Source organism: Lagenorhynchus albirostris, chromosome 6 (genome assembly GCF_949774975.1).
Source record: "Lagenorhynchus albirostris chromosome 6, mLagAlb1.1, whole genome shotgun sequence".
NCBI classification, from domain to species: Eukaryota; Metazoa; Chordata; class Mammalia; order Artiodactyla; family Delphinidae; genus Lagenorhynchus; species Lagenorhynchus albirostris.
In genome coordinates this window covers 78,131,992-78,151,584 of record NC_083100.1, presented here as the reverse complement: position 1 = coordinate 78,151,584, position 19,593 = coordinate 78,131,992, and the positions used below count along the sequence as shown (strand labels likewise).

General features: G+C 38.0%; 1 protein-coding gene across 4 annotated transcripts in view; it reads right to left on the bottom strand.

Annotated features, from left to right (window-relative positions):
* The window catches only part of STAM2 (signal transducing adaptor molecule 2), a 47,916-nt gene extending 28,563 nt beyond the window's left edge, over window positions 1-19,353 (bottom strand). For 3 of the 4 annotated variants that reach the window (XM_060152880.1, XM_060152881.1, XM_060152882.1), the window contains exon 1: window positions 19,053-19,353. In XM_060152880.1, the coding sequence (XP_060008863.1) occupies window positions 19,053-19,326 (274 nt within the window). In that variant the 5' untranslated portion in view covers window positions 19,327-19,353. The remainder of the gene's footprint in view (window positions 1-19,052) is intronic. The other variant, XM_060152883.1, reaches the window with a different exon arrangement.
* Window positions 19,354-19,593: the final 240 nt, after the last annotated feature.

Here is a 19,593-nt window from a genome sequence, read left to right as displayed (position 1 = left end):
GGGCTGCACAGGATCAAGCTTCAATAGCAACACCCTGTGGCAACAACAGGCAACAGCACTCGGGCGCTTAAGAGGGAGGTTCCAGTTCTCTGCTTGTTTACTAAAGAGGAATGACAATACCTCTGGGAATTTCAACAGGCAGACAAGGTAAGTGCGGAAGGGAATGCCTGAGAGGGAGGCAAAGGACTTCTTGTACAGTGATATATAGGTGACTAACTTTTTACCTTGAGTCTGAAGAACAAATCACATATATTACATATGACTTGCCAGCTTCATGCTCAACTCTTCTCTCTGCTTATAATCGATGGGGTTTTGTTTTTGCTGTACAGATTGATCTTTTTTTTTTTAAAATGTCATTTGGCAATGTTATAACTACCTGAGATTAAATATTCACCCGTATATTTTTCTGTATATATATTATTTACAGGCAAATCCTTAGTCTTTCTGAAATTTCATTTGGCACATGGAGTGAGGCATGGACAGAAAAGTATTTTTATAAATTATTTTCAGTAGTTCCAACATCTAAGAATCTATCCTTTCCCCTCTGATCTGAGAAGCCAGCATAATCAATTACCGAATTTTGCCAGTACATATGTGTATGAGTACAAATACACACACTCACACCCACTCATGCCCACCCCCCACATGCAAATGAGTCCGATTTTGGACCATCCAATAACCTACCTATTTCTGCTAGAACTCAACTTTTAATGATTGCTTTTTCAATTTTGGCGATGTGATACATAATTAAATGTGAAGCCTTTTCAATACCCCTCAAAATCCTTCTAACAATTTCAAAAATATCTAAACAGAATTGTTTTTACTTGATGTAATCCTTATAGAAAATGGAAAAATCCTGACTTACTCTATCCAGCATAGTTTACTTTCAACAAATACAGGACTCACAATTACTCTTTTCAAAAAGTATAAAATCTAAAGACTTTATAATGGCCTGCCAAAAAGGATTTCATTTTTCAAGTGAACGAAGTAACAGTTAAATTATGTACTTAGGAGTATTTTAAACTCCTGGAAAAATTTTAACTATTATAATTAAGGAACCATTCTTTTACAGCATGTCACTTTGCCCAGCATTGGGGCCATATCTCACATTATCCTATGTCAAATTCATATAGGGGGAGAGAGTTAAAAGAGCCCTCCTGGGGCCTAAATGCTAAATTTCTAGGGTTTGGTGGGTGTAAGTTATAACATTTCATCACCAGGTTTTGATTACTGTATATAGAGAGCTTCAAATACACAGTGAAATACTTCAGAAAGGTTCTAACAATATCATAAAGAATCAGTCCATCAATACCTATAACGAACAAAAGAGTCACCCTCTACAAAGTCCATTATGTTCAACACACAGCATTAAAAAGAATTCAAGTCTACCCATAAAACATTTTTTTAAAATAAATTTATTTATTTATATATATATTTTTGGCTGCATTGGGTATTCCTTGCTGCACGGGCTTTCTCTAGTTGCGGCGAGCAGGAGCTACTCTTCATTGCAGTGGCTTCTCTTGCTGTGGAGCACGGGCTCTACGCGTGTGGGCTTCAGTAGTTGTGGCTCGTGGGCTCTTGAGTGCAGGCTCAGTAGTTGTGGCGCACGGGCTTAGTTGCTCTGTGGCATATGGGATCTTCCTCGACCAGGGTTTGAACCCGTGTCCCCTGCACCGGCAGGCAGATTCTTAACCACTGCATAACCAGGGAAGTCCAAGTCTACCCATAAAACTTTTAATAAAATAGGCTTCTTTAGTAATATAAAAAAAAAATTAACTATGAAAAACAAGAATGCCCAAAAGAGATCTTTAAAGCTTCTCCTACTATGTTTGAAAATAAAAACTCATGACTTGTCTGCTTTCAACCATGGCAGAATATCTGATACCAGATTTGCTATTCTACCGAAAACAAGGATAAAACTGGCCAAAATATACAAAGCAACTGTGTTCAGGAAATGAATAACAAGCAGTGCACATCTGAGGTCTCTGAGGGAAGGGAAATATGAAGTGAGCCTCTCGATGGCCCCAGTGTTCTGCCTGGGAACACTTTCCTGTCCCAACACAAGGAGGACTAGCTCAAATAAAGCAGCTAGGAGAGCAGATTTCTGAGCACAGGGATTTAATCATGGGTCCTCGTTGCTCAAGGGCTGTGCTATACACACCCACACCCACATCCACACAGGGTGAGGCTCTATGAGGTCTAGCACAGATAACCTACTATGAGGCTGAAAGGTTGTGCAATGCAAGGAGTCTTTTAAAGTTCCTGTTACGGACTGAATGTCTGTGTCCCCACAAAATTCACACCTTGAAGCTCTAACCCCCAGCATTGCTGTAGTTGGAGACTAGACACAAAATAAGTAATTAAGGTTAAATGAGGTCATAAAGTCGAAGTCCTGATCCAACAGAATGTGTCCTCATAAGAAGAGACACCAGAGAGTTCACTTGTCTTTCCTCACACGTACAAAGACGAGGTCATGTGAGGACACAGTGAGAATGCAGCCATCTGCAACCCAAGGGGAGAGCCCTCACCAGAAACCAACCCTGCTGGGACCTTGATCTTGGACTTCCAGTTGCCAGAATTGTGAGAAAGCAAATTTCTGTTGCTTGACTACCTAGTCTATGGTATTTTGCTATGGCAGCCCAAGAAGATTAATACTCCACCCAACTAGAGTAGAGAGAACATTTCAGGCTATCAGTTGAAACCCCCGAAAGGCTAAAACACCTTAGGAGTACAGGTACCGGAAAATTTAGTACAATATTGAAATAGGCCTACCTCACAAAGAAAACCAGGCCAGACAAAAACCTAAAAGATTCTCCAATAATATAACTACCTGACAGAACAAAATTCAACACTCTTTTAAAGGAAGACAACATAATCTAGCCTCCTTACAAAGAATAAGGAGTGACCAGCGTAATATAAAAAAATCACTAGATGTGCAAAAAAGTGTCCCACAATCAAGATAAAAATAATCAATAAAAAAGATAGCATAGGGCTTCCCTGGTGGCACAGTGGTTGGGAGCCCGCCTGCCGATGCAGGGGACACGGGTTCGTGCCGCGGTCCAGGAGGATCCCACATGCCGCGGAGCAGCAGGGCCCGTGAGCCATGGCCGCTGAGCCTGCGCGTCTGGAGCCTGTGCTCCTCAACAGGAGAGGCCACAGCAGTGAGAGGCCCGCGTACAGCAAAAAAAAAAAAAAAAGCATAATCCAAATGTTAGAATTAGCAAAAAAGTACTTTAAAGCAGATATTATATATTTTTTTCAAGAACTTAAAGCAAACGATGGTCATAAGTGAGTAGATGGTGAGTGCCCAGCAGAAAAACAGAAACTATAAAAATAGAATGATATACCCTGAGAAAACCATAATTCAAAAGGAGACATGTACCACAGTGTTCACTGCAGCACTATTTACAACAGACAAGACATGGAACCAACCTAAATGTCCATCGACAGATGAATGGATAAATAAGATGTGGCACACATATACAGTGGAAAATTACTCAGCCATAAAAAGAAATGAAACTGATTTATTTGTAGTGACGTGGATAGATCTGGAGTCTATCATACAGAGTGAAGTCAGAAAGAGGAAAACAAATACCATACACTAACGCATATATATGGAATCTAAAAAAAAAAAAAAGGTACTGATGAACCTGCAGGGCAGTAATAAAGACGCAGACATAGAGAATGGACTTGAGGACACGGCGGGGGGATGGGGGGAGAGGAAGCTGGGGCAAAGTGAGAGTAGCATCGACATACATACGCTACCGAATGTAAAATAGTTAGCTAGTGGGAAGCAGCAGCATAGCACAGGGAGATGAGCTCGGTGCTTTGTGATGACCTAGAGGGGTGGGATAGGGAGGATGGGAGGGAGGCTCAAGAAGGAGGGGATGTGGGGACATATGCATGCATATGGCTGATTCACTTTGGTGTACAACAGAAACTAACACAGTATTGTGAAGCAATTATAGTCCAATAAAGATCTATTTTAAAAAGTGGTATACCTAGAACTGAAGATACAACATCTCAACTAAAATATTTCACTAAATGGGCTTAAAACAGATTGAAGACTGCAGAAAGAATCAGTGGAGAAAACCTGACAAGCCTCTTAGATAGCCTCATCCACCAGAGGGCAGACAGCAGAAGGAAGAAGAACTACAATCCTGCAGCCTGTGGAACAAAAACCACATTCACAGAAAGATAGACAAGATGAAAGGCAGAGGGCTATGTACCAGATGAAGGAACACGATAAAACCCCAGAAAAACAACTAAATGGAGTGGAGATAGGAAACCTTCCAGAAAAAGAATTCAGAATAATGATAGTGAAGGTGATCCAGGACTTTGGAAAAAGAATGGAGACAAAGATCAAGAAGATGCAAGAAATGTTTAACAAAGATCTAGAAGAATTAAAGAACAAACAAACAGAAATGAACAACACAATAACTGAAATGAAAAATACACTAGAATGACTCAATAGCAGAATAACTGAGGTAGAAGAATGGATAAGTGACCTGGAAGACAGAATGGTGGAATTCACTACTGCGGAACAGAATAAAGAAAAAAGAATGAAAAGAAATAAAGACAGCCTGGGACTGTCTTTATTTATAAAATAAAGAGACCTCTGGGACAACAATAAACGCAATAACATTCGCATTATAGGGGTCCCAGAAGGAAAAGAGAGAGAGAAAGGACCTGAGAAAATATTTGAACAGATTATACTCGAAAGCTTCCCTAACACGGGAAAGGAAATAGCCAACCAAGTCCGGGAAGCACAGTGAGTCACATACAGGATAAATCCAGGGAGATACACGCTGAGACACATAATAATCAAATTGGCAAATATTAAAGACAAAGAAAAATTATTGAAAGCAGCAAGGGAAAAATGACAAATAACAAACAAGGGAACTCCCATAAGGTTAAGAGCTGATTTCTCAGGAGAAACTCTACAAGCCAGAAGCGAGTGCCATGATATACTTAAAGTGATGAAAGGGAAAAATCTACACCAAAGATTACTCTACCCGGCAAGGATCTCATTCAGATTTGATGGAGAAATCAAAAGCTTTACAGACAAGCAAGAGCTAAGAGAATTCAGCACTATCAAACCAGCTCTACAACAAATGCTAAAGAAACTTCTCTAAGTGGGAAACACAAGAGAAAAAAAGGACCTAGAAGAACAAACCCAAAACAATTAAGAAAATGGTAATAGGAACATACATATCAATAATTACCTTAAACGTGAATGGATTAAATGCTCCAACCAAGACACAGGCTTGCTGAATGGATACAAAAGCAAGACCCATATATATGTTGTCTACAAGAGACTCACTCCAGACCTAGGGACACATTCATACTGAAAGTGAGGGGATGGAAAAAGATATTCCATGCAAGTGGAAATCAAAAGAAAGCTGCAGTAGCAATACTCATATCAGATAAAATAGACTTTAAAATAATGTTACGAAACAAAGAAGGACATTACATAATAATCAAGGAATCAATTCAAGAAGAAGATATAACAATTATAAATATATATGCATCCAACATAGGAGCACCTCAATACATAAGGCAACTGCTAACAGCTATAAAACAGGAAATCGACAGTAACACAATAATAGTGGGGGATTTTAACACCTCACTTACACCAATGTACAAATCATCCAAACAGAAAATTAATAAGGAAAAACAAGCTTTAAATGACACAACAGACCAGATAGATTTAATTGATATTTATAGGACATTCCATCCCAAAACAGCAGATTACACTTTCTTCTCAAGTGCACATGGAACATTCTCCAGGACAGATGACATCTTGGTCACAAATCAAGCCTCAGTAAATTTAAGAAAACTGAAATCATATCAAGCATCTTTTCTGACCACAATGCTATGAGATTAGAAATGAATTACAGGGATAAAAACGTAAAAAACACAAACACATGGAAGCTAAACAATACTTTACTAAATAACCAAGAGATCACTGAAGAAATCAAACAGGAAACCAAGAAATAATGAGAGACACATGATAATGAAAACATAACGATCCAAAACCTATGGGATGCAGCAAAAGTAGTTCTAAGAGGGAAGTTTATAGCTATACAAGCCTACATCAAGAAACAAGAAAAATCTCAAATAAACAATCTAACCTTACACCTAAAGGAACTAGAGAAAGAAGAACAAACAAAACCCAGAATTAGTAGAAGGTAAGAAATCATAAAGATCAGAGCTGAAATAAATGAAACAGAAACAAAGAAAACAATAGCAAAGATCAATAAAACTAAAAGGTGGCTCTTTGAGAAGATAAACAAAACTGATAAACCATTAGCCAGACTCATCAAGAAAAAGAGGGAGAGGACTCAAATCAATAAAATTAGAAATGAAAAAAGAAAAGTTACAACAGACACTGCAGAAGTACAAAGCATCCTAAGAGACTGCTACAAGCACCTCTATGGCAATAAAATGGACAACGTGGAAGAAATGGACAAAATCTTAGAAAGGTATAATCTTCCCAGACTGAACCAGGAAGAAATAGAAAATATGAACAGACGAAATCACAAGTAATGAAATTGAAACTGTGATTAAAAATCTTCCAGCAAACAAAAGTCCAGGACCACATGGCTTCACAGGTGAATTCTATCAAACATTTAGAGAAGAGCTAACACCCATTCTTCTCGAACTCTTCCAAAAAATTGCAGAGAAAGGAACACTCCCAAACTCATTCTATGAGGCCACCATCACCCTGATACCAAAACCAGACAAAGATACTACAAAAAAAGAAAATTATAGACCAATATCACTGATGAATATAGATGCAAAAATCCTCAACAAAATACTAGCACACAGAATCCAACAACACATTAAAAGGATCATTCACCATGATCAAGTGGGATTTATCCCAGGGATGCAAGGATTCTTCAATATACGCAAACCAATCAATGTGATACACCATATTAACAAACTGAAAGAGAAAAACCATATGATCATCTCAATAGATGTAGAAAAGCTTTTGACAAAATTCAACACCCATTTATGATAAAAACTCTCCAGAAAGTGGGCACAGAGGGAAACTACCTAAACATAATAAAGACCATATATGACAAACCCACAGCAACATCATTCTCAATGGTGAAAAACTGAAAGCATTTCCTCTAAGATCAGGAACAAGACAAGGATGTCCAATCTCACCACTCTTATTCAACATAGTTTTGGAAGTCCTAGCCACGGCAATCAGAGAAGAAAAAGAAATAAAAGGAATACAAATTGGAAAAGAGGAAGTAAAACTCACTGTTTGCAGATGACATGATATTATACATAGAGAATCCTAAAGACACCACCAGAAAACTACTAGAGCTAATCAATGAATTTGGTAAAGCTGCAGGATACAAAATTAATGCACAGAAATCTCCTGCATTCCTATACACTAATGATGAAAAATCTGAAAGAGAAATTAAGGAAACACTCCCATTTACCATTGCACCAAAAAGAATAAAATACCTAGGAATAAACCTACCTAAGGAGACAACCTGTAAGCAGAAAACTATAAGACACTGTTGAAATAAATTAAAGATGATATCAACAATTGGAGAGATATACCATGTTCTTGGATTGGAAGAATCAATATTGTCAAAATGACTATACTACCCAAAGCAATCTACAGATTCAGTGCAATCCCTATCAAACTACCAATGCCATTTTTTACAGAACAAGAACAAAAAATCTTAAAATTCGTATGGAGACACAAAAGACCCTGAATAGCCAAAGCAGTCTTGCGGGAAAAAAACAGAGCTAGAGGAATCAGAGTCCTTGACTTCAGACTATACTACAAAGCTACAATAATCAAGACAATGTGGTACTGGCACAAAACCAGAACTATAGATCAATGGAACAGGATAGAAAGCCCAGAGACAAACCCACGCACCTATTATGGTCAACTAATCTATGACAATGGAGGCAATGATATACAATGGAGAAAGACAGCCTCTTCAATAAGTGGTGCTGGGAAAACTGGACAGCTACATGTAAAAGAATGAAATTAGAACACTCCCTAACACCACACACAAAAATAAACTCAAAATGGATTAGAGATCAAAATGGATTAGAGACCTAAATGCAAGACAGGACACTATAAAACTCTTAAAGGAAAACATAAGAAGAACACTCTTTGACATAAATCACAGCAAGATCTTTTTTGATCCACCTCCTAGAGTAATGGACATAAAAAGAAAAATAAACAAGTGGGACCTAATGAAACTTCAAAGCTTTTGCAAAGCAAACTACAAACAAGATGAAAAGACAACCCTCAGAATGGGAAAATATATTTGCAAACGAATCAATGGACAAAGGATTAATCTCCAAAATATATAAACAGCTCATTCAGCTCAATATTAAAAAAGCAAACAACCCAATCAAAAAATGGGCAGAAGACCTAAATAGTTATTTTTCCAAAGAGGGCATACAGATGGCCAAGAAGTACATGAAAAGTTGCTCAACATCACTAATTATTACAGAAATGCAAATCAAAACTACAATTAGGTATCACCTCACACCAGTTAGAATGGGCATCATCAGAAAATCTACAAACAACAAATGCTGGAGAGGGTGTGGAGAAAAGGGAACCCTCTTGCACTGTTGGTGGGAATGTAAATTGATACAGCCACTATGGAGAATAGTATGGAGGTTCCTTAAAAAACTAAAAATAGATTTACCATATGATCCAGCAATCCCACTACTGGGCATATACCCACAGAAAACCATAATTCAAAAAGACACATGTACCCCAATGTTCACTGCAGCACTATTTACAACAGCCAGGTTATGGAAGCAACCTAAATGCCCATCGACAGACGAACAGATAAAGAAGATGTGGTACATATATACAATGGAATATTACTCAGCCATAAAAAGGAACGAAATTGAGTCATTTGTTGAGACATGGATGTATCTGTAGACTGTCATACAGAGTGAAGTAAGTCAAAATGAGAAAAACAAATATCGTATATTAACACATGTATGTGGAACCTAGAAAAATGGTACAGATGAACCGGTTTGCAGGGCAGAAGTTGAGACATAGATGTAGAGAACAAACGTATGGACATCTAGGGGGGGAAAGCCACGGGGGAGTGGGGATGGTGGTGTGCTGAATTGGGTGATTGAGATTGACATATATACACTGATGTGTATAAAATTGATAACTAATAAGAAGCTGCTGTATTAAACAAAAACAAACAAACAAAAAAAACCACATGCACCCCAATGTTCATTGCAGCACTGTTTACCATAGCCAGGTCATGGAAGCAACCTAAATGCCCATCGACAGACGAATGGATAAAGAAGATGTGGTACGTATATACAATGGAATATTACTCAGCCATAAAAGGGAACAAAATTGGGTCATTTGTAGAGACGTGGATGGATCTAGAGACTGTCTTACAGAGTGAAGTAAGCCACAAAGAGAATAACAAATATCGCATATTAACGCATATATGTGGAACCTAGAAAAATGGTACAGATGAACCAGTTTGCGGGGCAGAAATTGAGACATAGATGAAGAGAACAAACGTATGGACACCAAGGGGGGATGCAGTGGGGGGGTGGTGGTGGAGTGATGAATTCGGTGATTGGGATTGACATGTATACACTGATGTGTATAAAGTGGATGACAAGAACTTGCTGTACCAAAAAATAAATGAAAATTTTAAAAAGTGATCCTTACTCAAAAGTTAATTTATCATGGGAAAGGAAACACATAAGCACAATCTATGGTAAATTAAAATGACTACTCAATGTTTGAAGAATGAATGAATGAGCAAGTGAATGAATGCAATTAAGTCAAAAGTCCTAACTGTCAACTACTATGGGATGTGTTCATATACAGTTTTGAGTAATGGAGGAAATGGTTGTCATTTGGTAAAAAAAGAAAGTTTCAGTATTATACAGTTAATATAACCTCAGATACAAACCTGAACATGTAAAAAAAAAAAAAAGTTAGTGAACATGAAGAAAAGTCAACAAAAGTTATCAAATTTGAAGAACAGTGAAAAAAGATTTAAGAAAACTGAAGAGTCTCAGTATATTAAGTTTTTAAACTTTCTATGTAACAAATGCAAATTAGTGGTTTAAAACACCACCCATTATTAGCTCATAGTTCTGTAGTTCAAAATCTAAGCAGGCTCAGTTGGGCTCTATGCTCAGGTTATTAAGACTTGTTGTTAGGGAATTGTTGTTAATTAATTACACATGGTAACTAAATTCATGCATGTTGGAATTACGTAAAGTGAAGACTGCCTGTACATTAAAGCAGAGTTTAAATATTTCTTCAAATGTGCACAAAACTACCAACACCTAGAAATAATCTAGGACACCAGACTCAGTGTGTTCTCTGAATACACTGTATTTGTATTAGATCAAACATAATAGCCAATCACATGGACATTAACAATCACAACATATAATTAAGACTATAACAGAAGGTAACATAAAATTTTATTATAATTAGGATACTATATATCAATATCTTGGGCTATGACTAAAGCAATGCTTAGATCTTAGAGGAAAAATTACTTCTTATGTATTAATTTTAAACAATTATTTTTATACCTTAAAACTATAGTAGAAGAACAGGGGAAAACTGGCAAAAAAAAAAAAAAATTTTTTTCCCAGAAGAAGAAATAAACTAGAAAATGGAAAGCAAGTAAATAAGTAAAATTCATTTTGGTATCTAACAGGAAACCATAGCTGACAGCTTTTACTAAAGATATAAAAATGCTTTTTCTTTGTACCAATTCATTATAAACTAAACAATTACTTGAAAATATAGAACAGCCAATTTTTTCTAGTTTAGAAATCTTACATGTTTACTATGAAATACATATTTGTTATTAAATTTCTAGACCACACAATTCTTCTGTAGTTAAATTAAAATATTTAAACGCCCAATACTTCAAACTGACAGATTATAAATATTTCACTGCTTCTCTGACTCCAATGACAACAACCACACTTAGCATTTTAGAGTACTTGGGTTCAACATACATTTTCTCATTTAATCCTCCTCCCCATTTAATGCTTTGATTTGTTTGGGTAAAATTTTTATTGATACAAATCTTCAGTTTACTCTGGAGAAAACAGTAATATAAATTCTACTTTTCCTAAAATGAAAGCCTACTTACAGCTCTGAGTAATGAATGATAGGTAATAATTAATTAAAAAACAATAACAATGATTTCCCTGGTGGCACAGTGGTTAAGAACCTGCCTGCCAATGCAGAGGACACGGGTTCGAGCCCTGGTTCGGGAAGATCCCACATGCCACGGAGCAACTAAGCCTCGTGCGCCACAACTACTGAGCCTGCATTCGAGAACCTGCGAGCCACAACTACTGAGCCAGTGTGCCACAACTACTGAAGCCTGCATGCCTAGAGCCCGTGCTCTGCAACAAAGAGGAGACACCGCAGTGAGAACCCTGCACACTGCAATGAAGAGTAGCCCCCACTCGCCGCAACTAGAGAAAGCCCGTGCGCAGCAACGAAGACCCAACACAGCCAAAAATAAATTAATTAATTAACTAAAAAAGAAAAAAATAACAATAGTTTCGAAGTATTTTACATACGCTGAACTACTTACATTGAATCCAATGAAGATGCCCCATTTTATACATGAGCAAACTGAGACAGAAAAGTAACTAGCACAAGATCATACAGATACTAAATAGTAAAAGCGGGATTTCAGTCTAGGCAGTCTGGCTCAGGGCATATTTTCTATTAATCTGCCTCTTGGGTGCAATTTTTGTTCAAAACTGCTAAATTAACTCTTTCAACAAGTTAGTTTTCAGTTTCTCTATGCATGAACATTTTAAACATACTGAATAGGACAAATGCAAGACCAACTCTTGTTTATAAGAAAAGAATCAGACACAATGCCACACTTAACTCCATTTACCGCATCATTTAATAACACAATGTACATATTTAAGAACTTCTTGCTCTGGTGGAATACAGAAGAGTGATTGCTACTCTTTTTTCATTTCACATGTTACCACCAACATTTGTGGGGGGACTAGGAAGAGTTTAGAGAGTTGGGCAGATAGGAAAAAGGAAGAAACAAAATTAAAATCATCTTTTACTTCCTTCTAATATTGTAAATCATCTATTTAAAAGGTAAAAGGTCTAGAGCCAGCCTTTACATTCCTACAAGTTCACTTTCTTCTTGTCTAATACTCCCAAGATGCCCTCTGTAATCCTGTTCATTGAGAGCCATACCCCCTCACAACTCCACAGAACAGGCATGCTCTTTTCTACAAACATCCTTACATTACGGAACAGGGCAGAAGAATAAATGTAGTAAGTATAATTTCTATTTTAACAGACCTATCTGGAAGCTTCACGTGCAAGACACAATAAGAGCTGGGGAAAAGGAAAAATGAGTCTCAAAGTAGCCACTAACACGCCAAAACATCACAGATGGAGAATCAAAAGCAGTTAGGTTGGGCAGATGACCACATAACCTCTGCAGACTGAGGAAATCATTATGCACATGTGGAGTACACACATCACCCACTAACACTGAAGACCCACCTTCTCTATTCCCAGCTCTGAAACTTACATATTAGCTTAAGGTTGCTAGGTAGTTCACCTCAGCTCTGACTCAAATCTGAATCCATGTTCTCATCTGTAAAATGGAAATTAAAATGGCTGCCATGCTTAAAAGAGGAGTTGTGAAAATTAAGTGAAAAGAAAAATGGGTGAAAAACTTAAACAGATATTTCAAAAAAGAGGATATTAATTTAGTGAACAACTATATTAAAGATTAGATAAATAAATACTTATTAAAGCCACAAAGAGATGCCACTAGAATGGCTAAAATTCTTAAAATTACACCACCATGTACCAACAAATTTTTTATATGAAGTTGAAGTAATATGAGCTAAAAATAAGTAGGTGGCAGCTTCAAAATGTCAATAATTTTCAGGGGGCAATGTCTGATATCTGTCATATAGACCTTCTTAGGTTCAATCCCTATACTCAATACAAACATTTATTCACTATCAAGTAAAGTTACAGAGCCTAATAAGGCAATAATATTTAAAAAAAAAAAAGTTCTTTCCCTTTCCCTTCCACCTCAAGGAACAGTAGTAGTATGTGTATACTTACTTGTAGAAAAATCATCCTCTTGCTCTCTTACCTAACTTTACAATTACACTTGACCCTTGAATAACATGGGTTTTAACTGCAGAGATCCACTTAATATACAGATTTTTAAAAATAACTATATTGGAAAAATTTTTGGAGATTTGTAACAATTAGAAAAAACTTGCAGACAAACCGGGTAGCCTAGAAATATCAAAAAAAATAAGAAAAAAGTATGTCATGAATTGTATAAAATATATGTAGATATACACATAACCTTCAAAACATGTTAACTGACTGTTATCGGTAAGGCTTCCAGTCAACAGTAGGCTATTAGTAGTTAAGTTTTGGGGGAGTCAAAAGTTAACACATGGATTTTCAGCTGTACAGGGGGTCAGCATCCCTAACCCCCCGAGTTGTTCAAGGGTCAACTATATAATCTAAGTAAGATTAGAACTAAACATTATTATCAGGAAATAAAAAGTGTATTATTAACTATCAACATCATCAGTGCATATGAATCAAAAATATAAACTACAATGTCTTCTCAAATTCTAAAAGAACATAAAAGAAATTCCCTTTTATGATTTTACTAATCTGATAATAAACCCATATGAAAGAAAAAAGGCAAAAAACAGCTAAGAGTATAAAAATGAAGAAAAACAAGACAGGGGGCTTGCCCTACCACCTATAAAGGCCAATGGCATTAGAATGTGGTATTGGTACAGGATAGATAAAGAGAACAGTGTAGAACAGAAAGCACAGACACAGACCTCATACAAGGAAAGGGATTTACTATATGAAGGAGAAAGTGCTCCAAACTAGTGGGGGAAGGATAGATAATTCAATAAATGGTGATTAGGCAACTGATAATTGTCTACTGTGAATCGACTATCCAATCAAATCTCTCCTTAGACCTTACATAAAGATCAAGTCCAGGTGGACTAAAGACCTAACTGTGAAAATCAAAACTTTCAGAAGAAAACATAACAAGATCCTTATAGACTCAAGGAGGAGAGAAAGCTTTTCTTGAACAAGAAAAATAAAATCAAGGGAGAAAGACAATATTACTAAACCGAAACTTCAATCTTCTTAATAGTAAAAGGCAGCACAAAAAGAAAAACAAAAAGAAGCAACAGACAAGGATATATATTTGCAATTCACATAAACAACAAAAGATTAGTAGAGAACGCATGTGAAACTTTAAAAATCAATAAGAAAAAATAATCCAACAGAATAATAAGTACATGAAAGTAAGGAGCAGGCAATTTATACAAAAAGAAAACAGACTGACCAAGAGACATGAAAAGATGCTCAACTGCAATGAAGCTGAAATAAATGGAAAACAATGCCCTATTTCACACCCATCAAATTGGCATAAATTTTAAAGTCTGACAATACCCAGCGTTAGTGAGACTGTGGAACAACAGGGACTTCACTTCCACTGCTGGTGGGAGTAAAATCTCCCACAAACACTTAGAAGAACAATTCTGTATTATTTAACATTTTGCAACTTTGCACTATATGCATTTTTAAAAAAGAATTCCTCTTCAAGATACAATCCCTTGAGAATCTCTCACTCTTGTGAAGAAGAAAACGTGGATAATAACTTTCACTGCAGTGTTGTCTGTGATAGCAAAAAACTGCAAAAAACTTCATGTTCATTAATAGGAGAATGGGTTAAAAAATGTGGAATATCACATAGCTCTTAAAATTAATGAACTAAAGCTACAAACATCAACATGAATAACTCTCACAAAAAATGCTAAACGACAAGCTACAAATGACTACAGAGAATATTATTTTTTATGAAGTTTAAAAACATGCAAAACAATATATATAGTATATTTGTATGTATAGTATATATTACAAAATAGACTTTTAAATCTTTTTAGAGTGTTTAACTCTGAGAAGAGAGGAAAAAGAATATTATCAGGTAGCTAATAAATAAAAGTAATAATTTCTACTGTATTTTGAATGTTTTCTTTAAAAAAAAAGAATGAAGTGTGGCAAAATGTTAGGACTTGACAGAGGTGACTGACAGGAATAGGAGTTTATGTTATATTCTGTACTTTATGCTAAAAATTTTTCATCGTTTAAAAAATTACAAAATATATTAATTAAAATTTGTAACTATTTTAATTAGGACTAGGTATTAGAAATTTTTGGTACCATGTAAGCAAAAGAAAGTATAGGAAAAAAACTGGCTGTTAACAGCTGTCATTCTCACCTAAAACCAAAATTTTTTTAATTTTAATATTTTGCAACAACCTCATGTGTTCAAGAATTGCCTTAATGACTATGTAAATGTAATATATTTAAATGTATAAAGTAAATTTGTATTACCAGAGTGCCATCAATATCTTTTTTTTTTTTTTTTTTTTTTGCAGTACGTGGGCCTCTCACTGTTGTGGCCTCCCCCGTTGCGGAGCACAGGCTCCGGACGCGCAGGCTCAGCGGCCATGGCTCACGGGCCCAGCCGTTCCGTGGCATGTGGGATCTTCCCGGACTGGGGCACAAACCCGTGTCGCCTGCATGGGCAGGCGGACTCTCAACCACTGCGCCACCAGGGAAGCCCAATATCTATTTTTATATTAGGGTTTCTTGTAAAATTTCATTGGAGAAAACGATTCCATTATCAAAAACTCCAAGCTACTCACTGTCAAGTTATTTGACCAAACACAAGCCAAAGACATAGCAATACACGCATTCAAATTTTACTTGGAAAAGTCTCCTTTTAAGATAAAGTTCATACTTCAATCCACTGTGTGAAAAGAGTTTTTGTAGAAGTAGAATTTGAGCTCAGCTCTGTGGGACACAAGTAAGTTTATCTTTAAGAAAGGAGATACCAAGTATTGCTGAAAAAAGCAAAAATCTATCAGTGAATAGTAGTAAACGGCACAGAGACAGAAACTGACAAGAAAGATTGCCTGGCTTGAGTAAGGAGAAAAAAGACACGGAAATAAGAACTGGGGTTACGGAGCAGAACAGACATCCATGACTCAGGAATCAATGTAGTGAGACTGGAAAAATCGGTACAGGATGTAAGGAAATGACATCTGTCTGCCCTTTTAACACTGCCACTAAATCTTCCTATTGTGGCTCTGTCCCTCACGTTTTACTTTCTCCTTGGGATCTCCTAAAAAGGCTGCCCCAAACCAGCTCTCTACCTTAGGAAACCTACACTCCCCTTCAAGATAAGAATCAGGGCCGGGGTGAGGGGGGATGTGTGTGGATATTTTCTCCTTTTTTCTCAGCACAGCTTCAAAGGAATTTTATTCAACAAAACAAACAATAAACCCATATTAGAAGAAATCCAATAAATATTTACACTTGATCTTAGCCGATCAAAAGGCTGAGAAGCGATCCAATAAATATTTAAAGAGCTCTAATGCTACCTTACCTAGCATACCTTTCAGGATTTGTAGGTTCTGACTCCAAGAAAGAAAAGAAAAAAAACAGGAACTTGCCAGAGTTCCTTACCTCTTAGCCTTTGGCCGGCTACCATTTGACAAGTCATATACCATCATCAACTTATGAGTGCCTTCCTAGACATCTTGAGTCACTACAGCCTTTTCTCAGAGTCTCAGGGTCTGAGAAAAGGATTTCTTCCCCACATGAATGATGTCAGAAACACTGTTCACCCTCTGATGAGACTGCATCGACCAAAGGAATGTAGTTTCAACTTTACAGTTAATTATAAAAATGACCAAACCATACATATAGTAAGAGATGGTCACTTCCTGCAGATGTAAGTGCTATCAGGAAAGCAGGGGAAGAGAGAGGATAGTGTCAACACTTTTACAAATAAAGTGTCTGCCTGAAGGTCCTTGTCTTCTCTTCAGGGAAGATGATTGTTTTAAATACAGGGAGAATGTAAAGCATCTCCTGTATTTCTAGTATCGTAATATGGTGTGAAAAATAAAATTATCTTTTTATGTGTGTACGAGTCCTCCATTAGATTGAGAGTTCCTTGAGGGAACCCAGTTTATTTATTAAATTTGTGCTCCCAAAGTCTGATACACACTGTCTGACACACAGTAATCACTCAAAGCCTGTTTGTTGAATGAAAGGTAAACAAAGCTATGACAAAAAAGAAACAATGGTAATAAAAATCTGACTGAATCAAAGAAAGATGAAAAGGACAATGACACTGCAAAGGAACATTCCTGTGGGCATCTCAAGTTAAACAATGACTTGATCGTCATATTACTTAACTACTGTATTTCAAATTAACAGGGGCTTTAAGTTTTGAAAAGTGCAATATATAATTTTTCTTCTATGATAGATGTATAAAGCCAATTTGAAATCCTTAGTATTTCATGCCACTTTTTCTATTAATTCCAACCACTTGCCTAAAAGAGGTTACAATCAAACTTTCTATTTTATCTTAAACTGCCTTTTGGAAACTGACTTCAGTCAGTCATACTTGAGTTAACAAGTAAGTACTTGAAGTTTTGGCTGATGGCACTGCCCATGAAATAATCTATACACAGTATTTTTTTTTTTTTGTCTGAACAGCAGTGCTTCTTTTACTACAGTGGAACTAAACTGTGATCCACTAAACCATGTAGGAACCTCAGGAGACACTGAAGGGGAGGTTTAGAAAAGCAACTTGGCTTACTTTCACCAGAGAAGTTGTCAATCAGAAAACAATGGGCTGCCAGGAAAGATCTCCCTTGAAGAGTTTCACAGTTGTTAAGTTTGAAAATCATTTGTCTTATTCTATTTTGCCTTTTTTTTCCACTATGACAAAATGAAAGTCTTCACAACAATAAAAAGTGAAGGTCTCACTGCAGCAAAGGAAGACATCATTAGGTGTTCCAAAAGCAGACGCTGTAAACCTCAACATTATGCTTTCTAGATTTATAGCAGTCGGCAATGTTAAACTACCAAGAAAAAAGTTGAATGAAATTATGGAAATACATATTTTAAGACTATCTAAGGGTCAAAATCTATAAAGTTTTTTAGCTCTCTGCGAAAGGAAGGTACTTATACATCATATTTGACTTCTGAACACATTTTTGGAATCACATAATATACCAAAATAGGGCACTTTCTAGACTTTCCCCATAATTAGAAAATTGTAACTATGAAACAGGTGCAATATTCTGTATAACTGGCAATTTGCAGCTATGCGTGTTTTTCATTCCACTAAATCCTAAAACTCTACCTAGAATTAACTACTGCTACAAAAATATTTATTTTAGCCAGCTTGGTTTACTGTTTTTCTAAAGCCACAAGTTAAGTTCTCATGCCCAATCCATCTTTTTCTCACTCCATAGTCACTGACGACCCCCCAAGAAGTAAAACAGGTGTTCTGGACTGTTTTGAAATCCTGGGGTTTTCCTTTTCACACCCTAGGGCAGAACACCTTATAGCACTTGCACTATCCATGGATAGTGTAACACTTCCAACTATCATAAATAAATCCTGAAGCCGTGCGATCAAGGGTTGGACGCATCTATATATAAGCGAGATAAAATAGGTTCTTCTTATTGAACCGGGGCAAGTGGAAGTCTCTAAGTGCTGAGCTGCCCTAGACAACAGGGTCTGCTGCATCACTTTTAACCGCGGGGCGGGGGAGTGGGGAGCGGGGAACACAAGACTCAACCAGTTCTAGAGGGAGCTGGAAGTTCTGTGTCATCAACTCCGCAATTGCTCAATTAGTCCGGTCTCCAGAGAACCCCAGGCTCCTCCCTATTCCTGTGCCTGGCGAGGGGAACGGTCCTCTTTCGGGGTCCCCAACCTCAGGTGGGCTGGGGACACTCCCCTGGCAGCTAGGGACGCGCCGAGGTTGCCCCCAGAAAAATCCCGGCTGCCAGGCAGCGGCGACGCCGCACCCTCCTCCCCCTTTGCTAGGCTTTCCAGTCCCCGGAGTCGCCACCGCCCACTTTCTAGCACAACAAACAACGGCTTGGGGCCCCGGCCCAGCACTTACCCACATCTTGCTCGAAGTGGTTGGCGGTGAACAGAGGCATCTCGCCGGCGCCCGAGCCCAAGTTGCTGCGGTCAGGCGGAGGCTCTGCAGCTGCTCCGGGCTGGGGTACCCACGGCCCCGGCTTCCTAGACGGCTCGGCTCCAGTCGCGTCCGGCACTTCCGCCACCGCACCTGCCCCACTCCTGCCTGACGGACCAGCTCCAGGTCCGCGTTCCGCCCTTGCGCTCCGCCCCGATCTCTCCTCCCGGTATGAGGTCCCACCAGCTGCGGGCATCTTCTCAGCGGCCCTGTAGCCGCCGCCCTCCGGGAGGAGGCGGCAGCCCTGATCCGAAGCCCCCGTAGGGGTCAGGCGGCCGCCGAGGCCACCTTTCCATCGCTAGGACCCCGGCAAGCCATGGAGGGGGGACCTTCAGGGCCGGAAGTTGTCGAGCCTATAACTTGGCGACGCCAGAGGACCGGGAGCTGCAATGCCGGCGGCAGTTCTGCAGGGGGCGAGGTGTTCTGGGATTCCCTGCGTAGGGCTGCTGGTTCCGACGGCCAA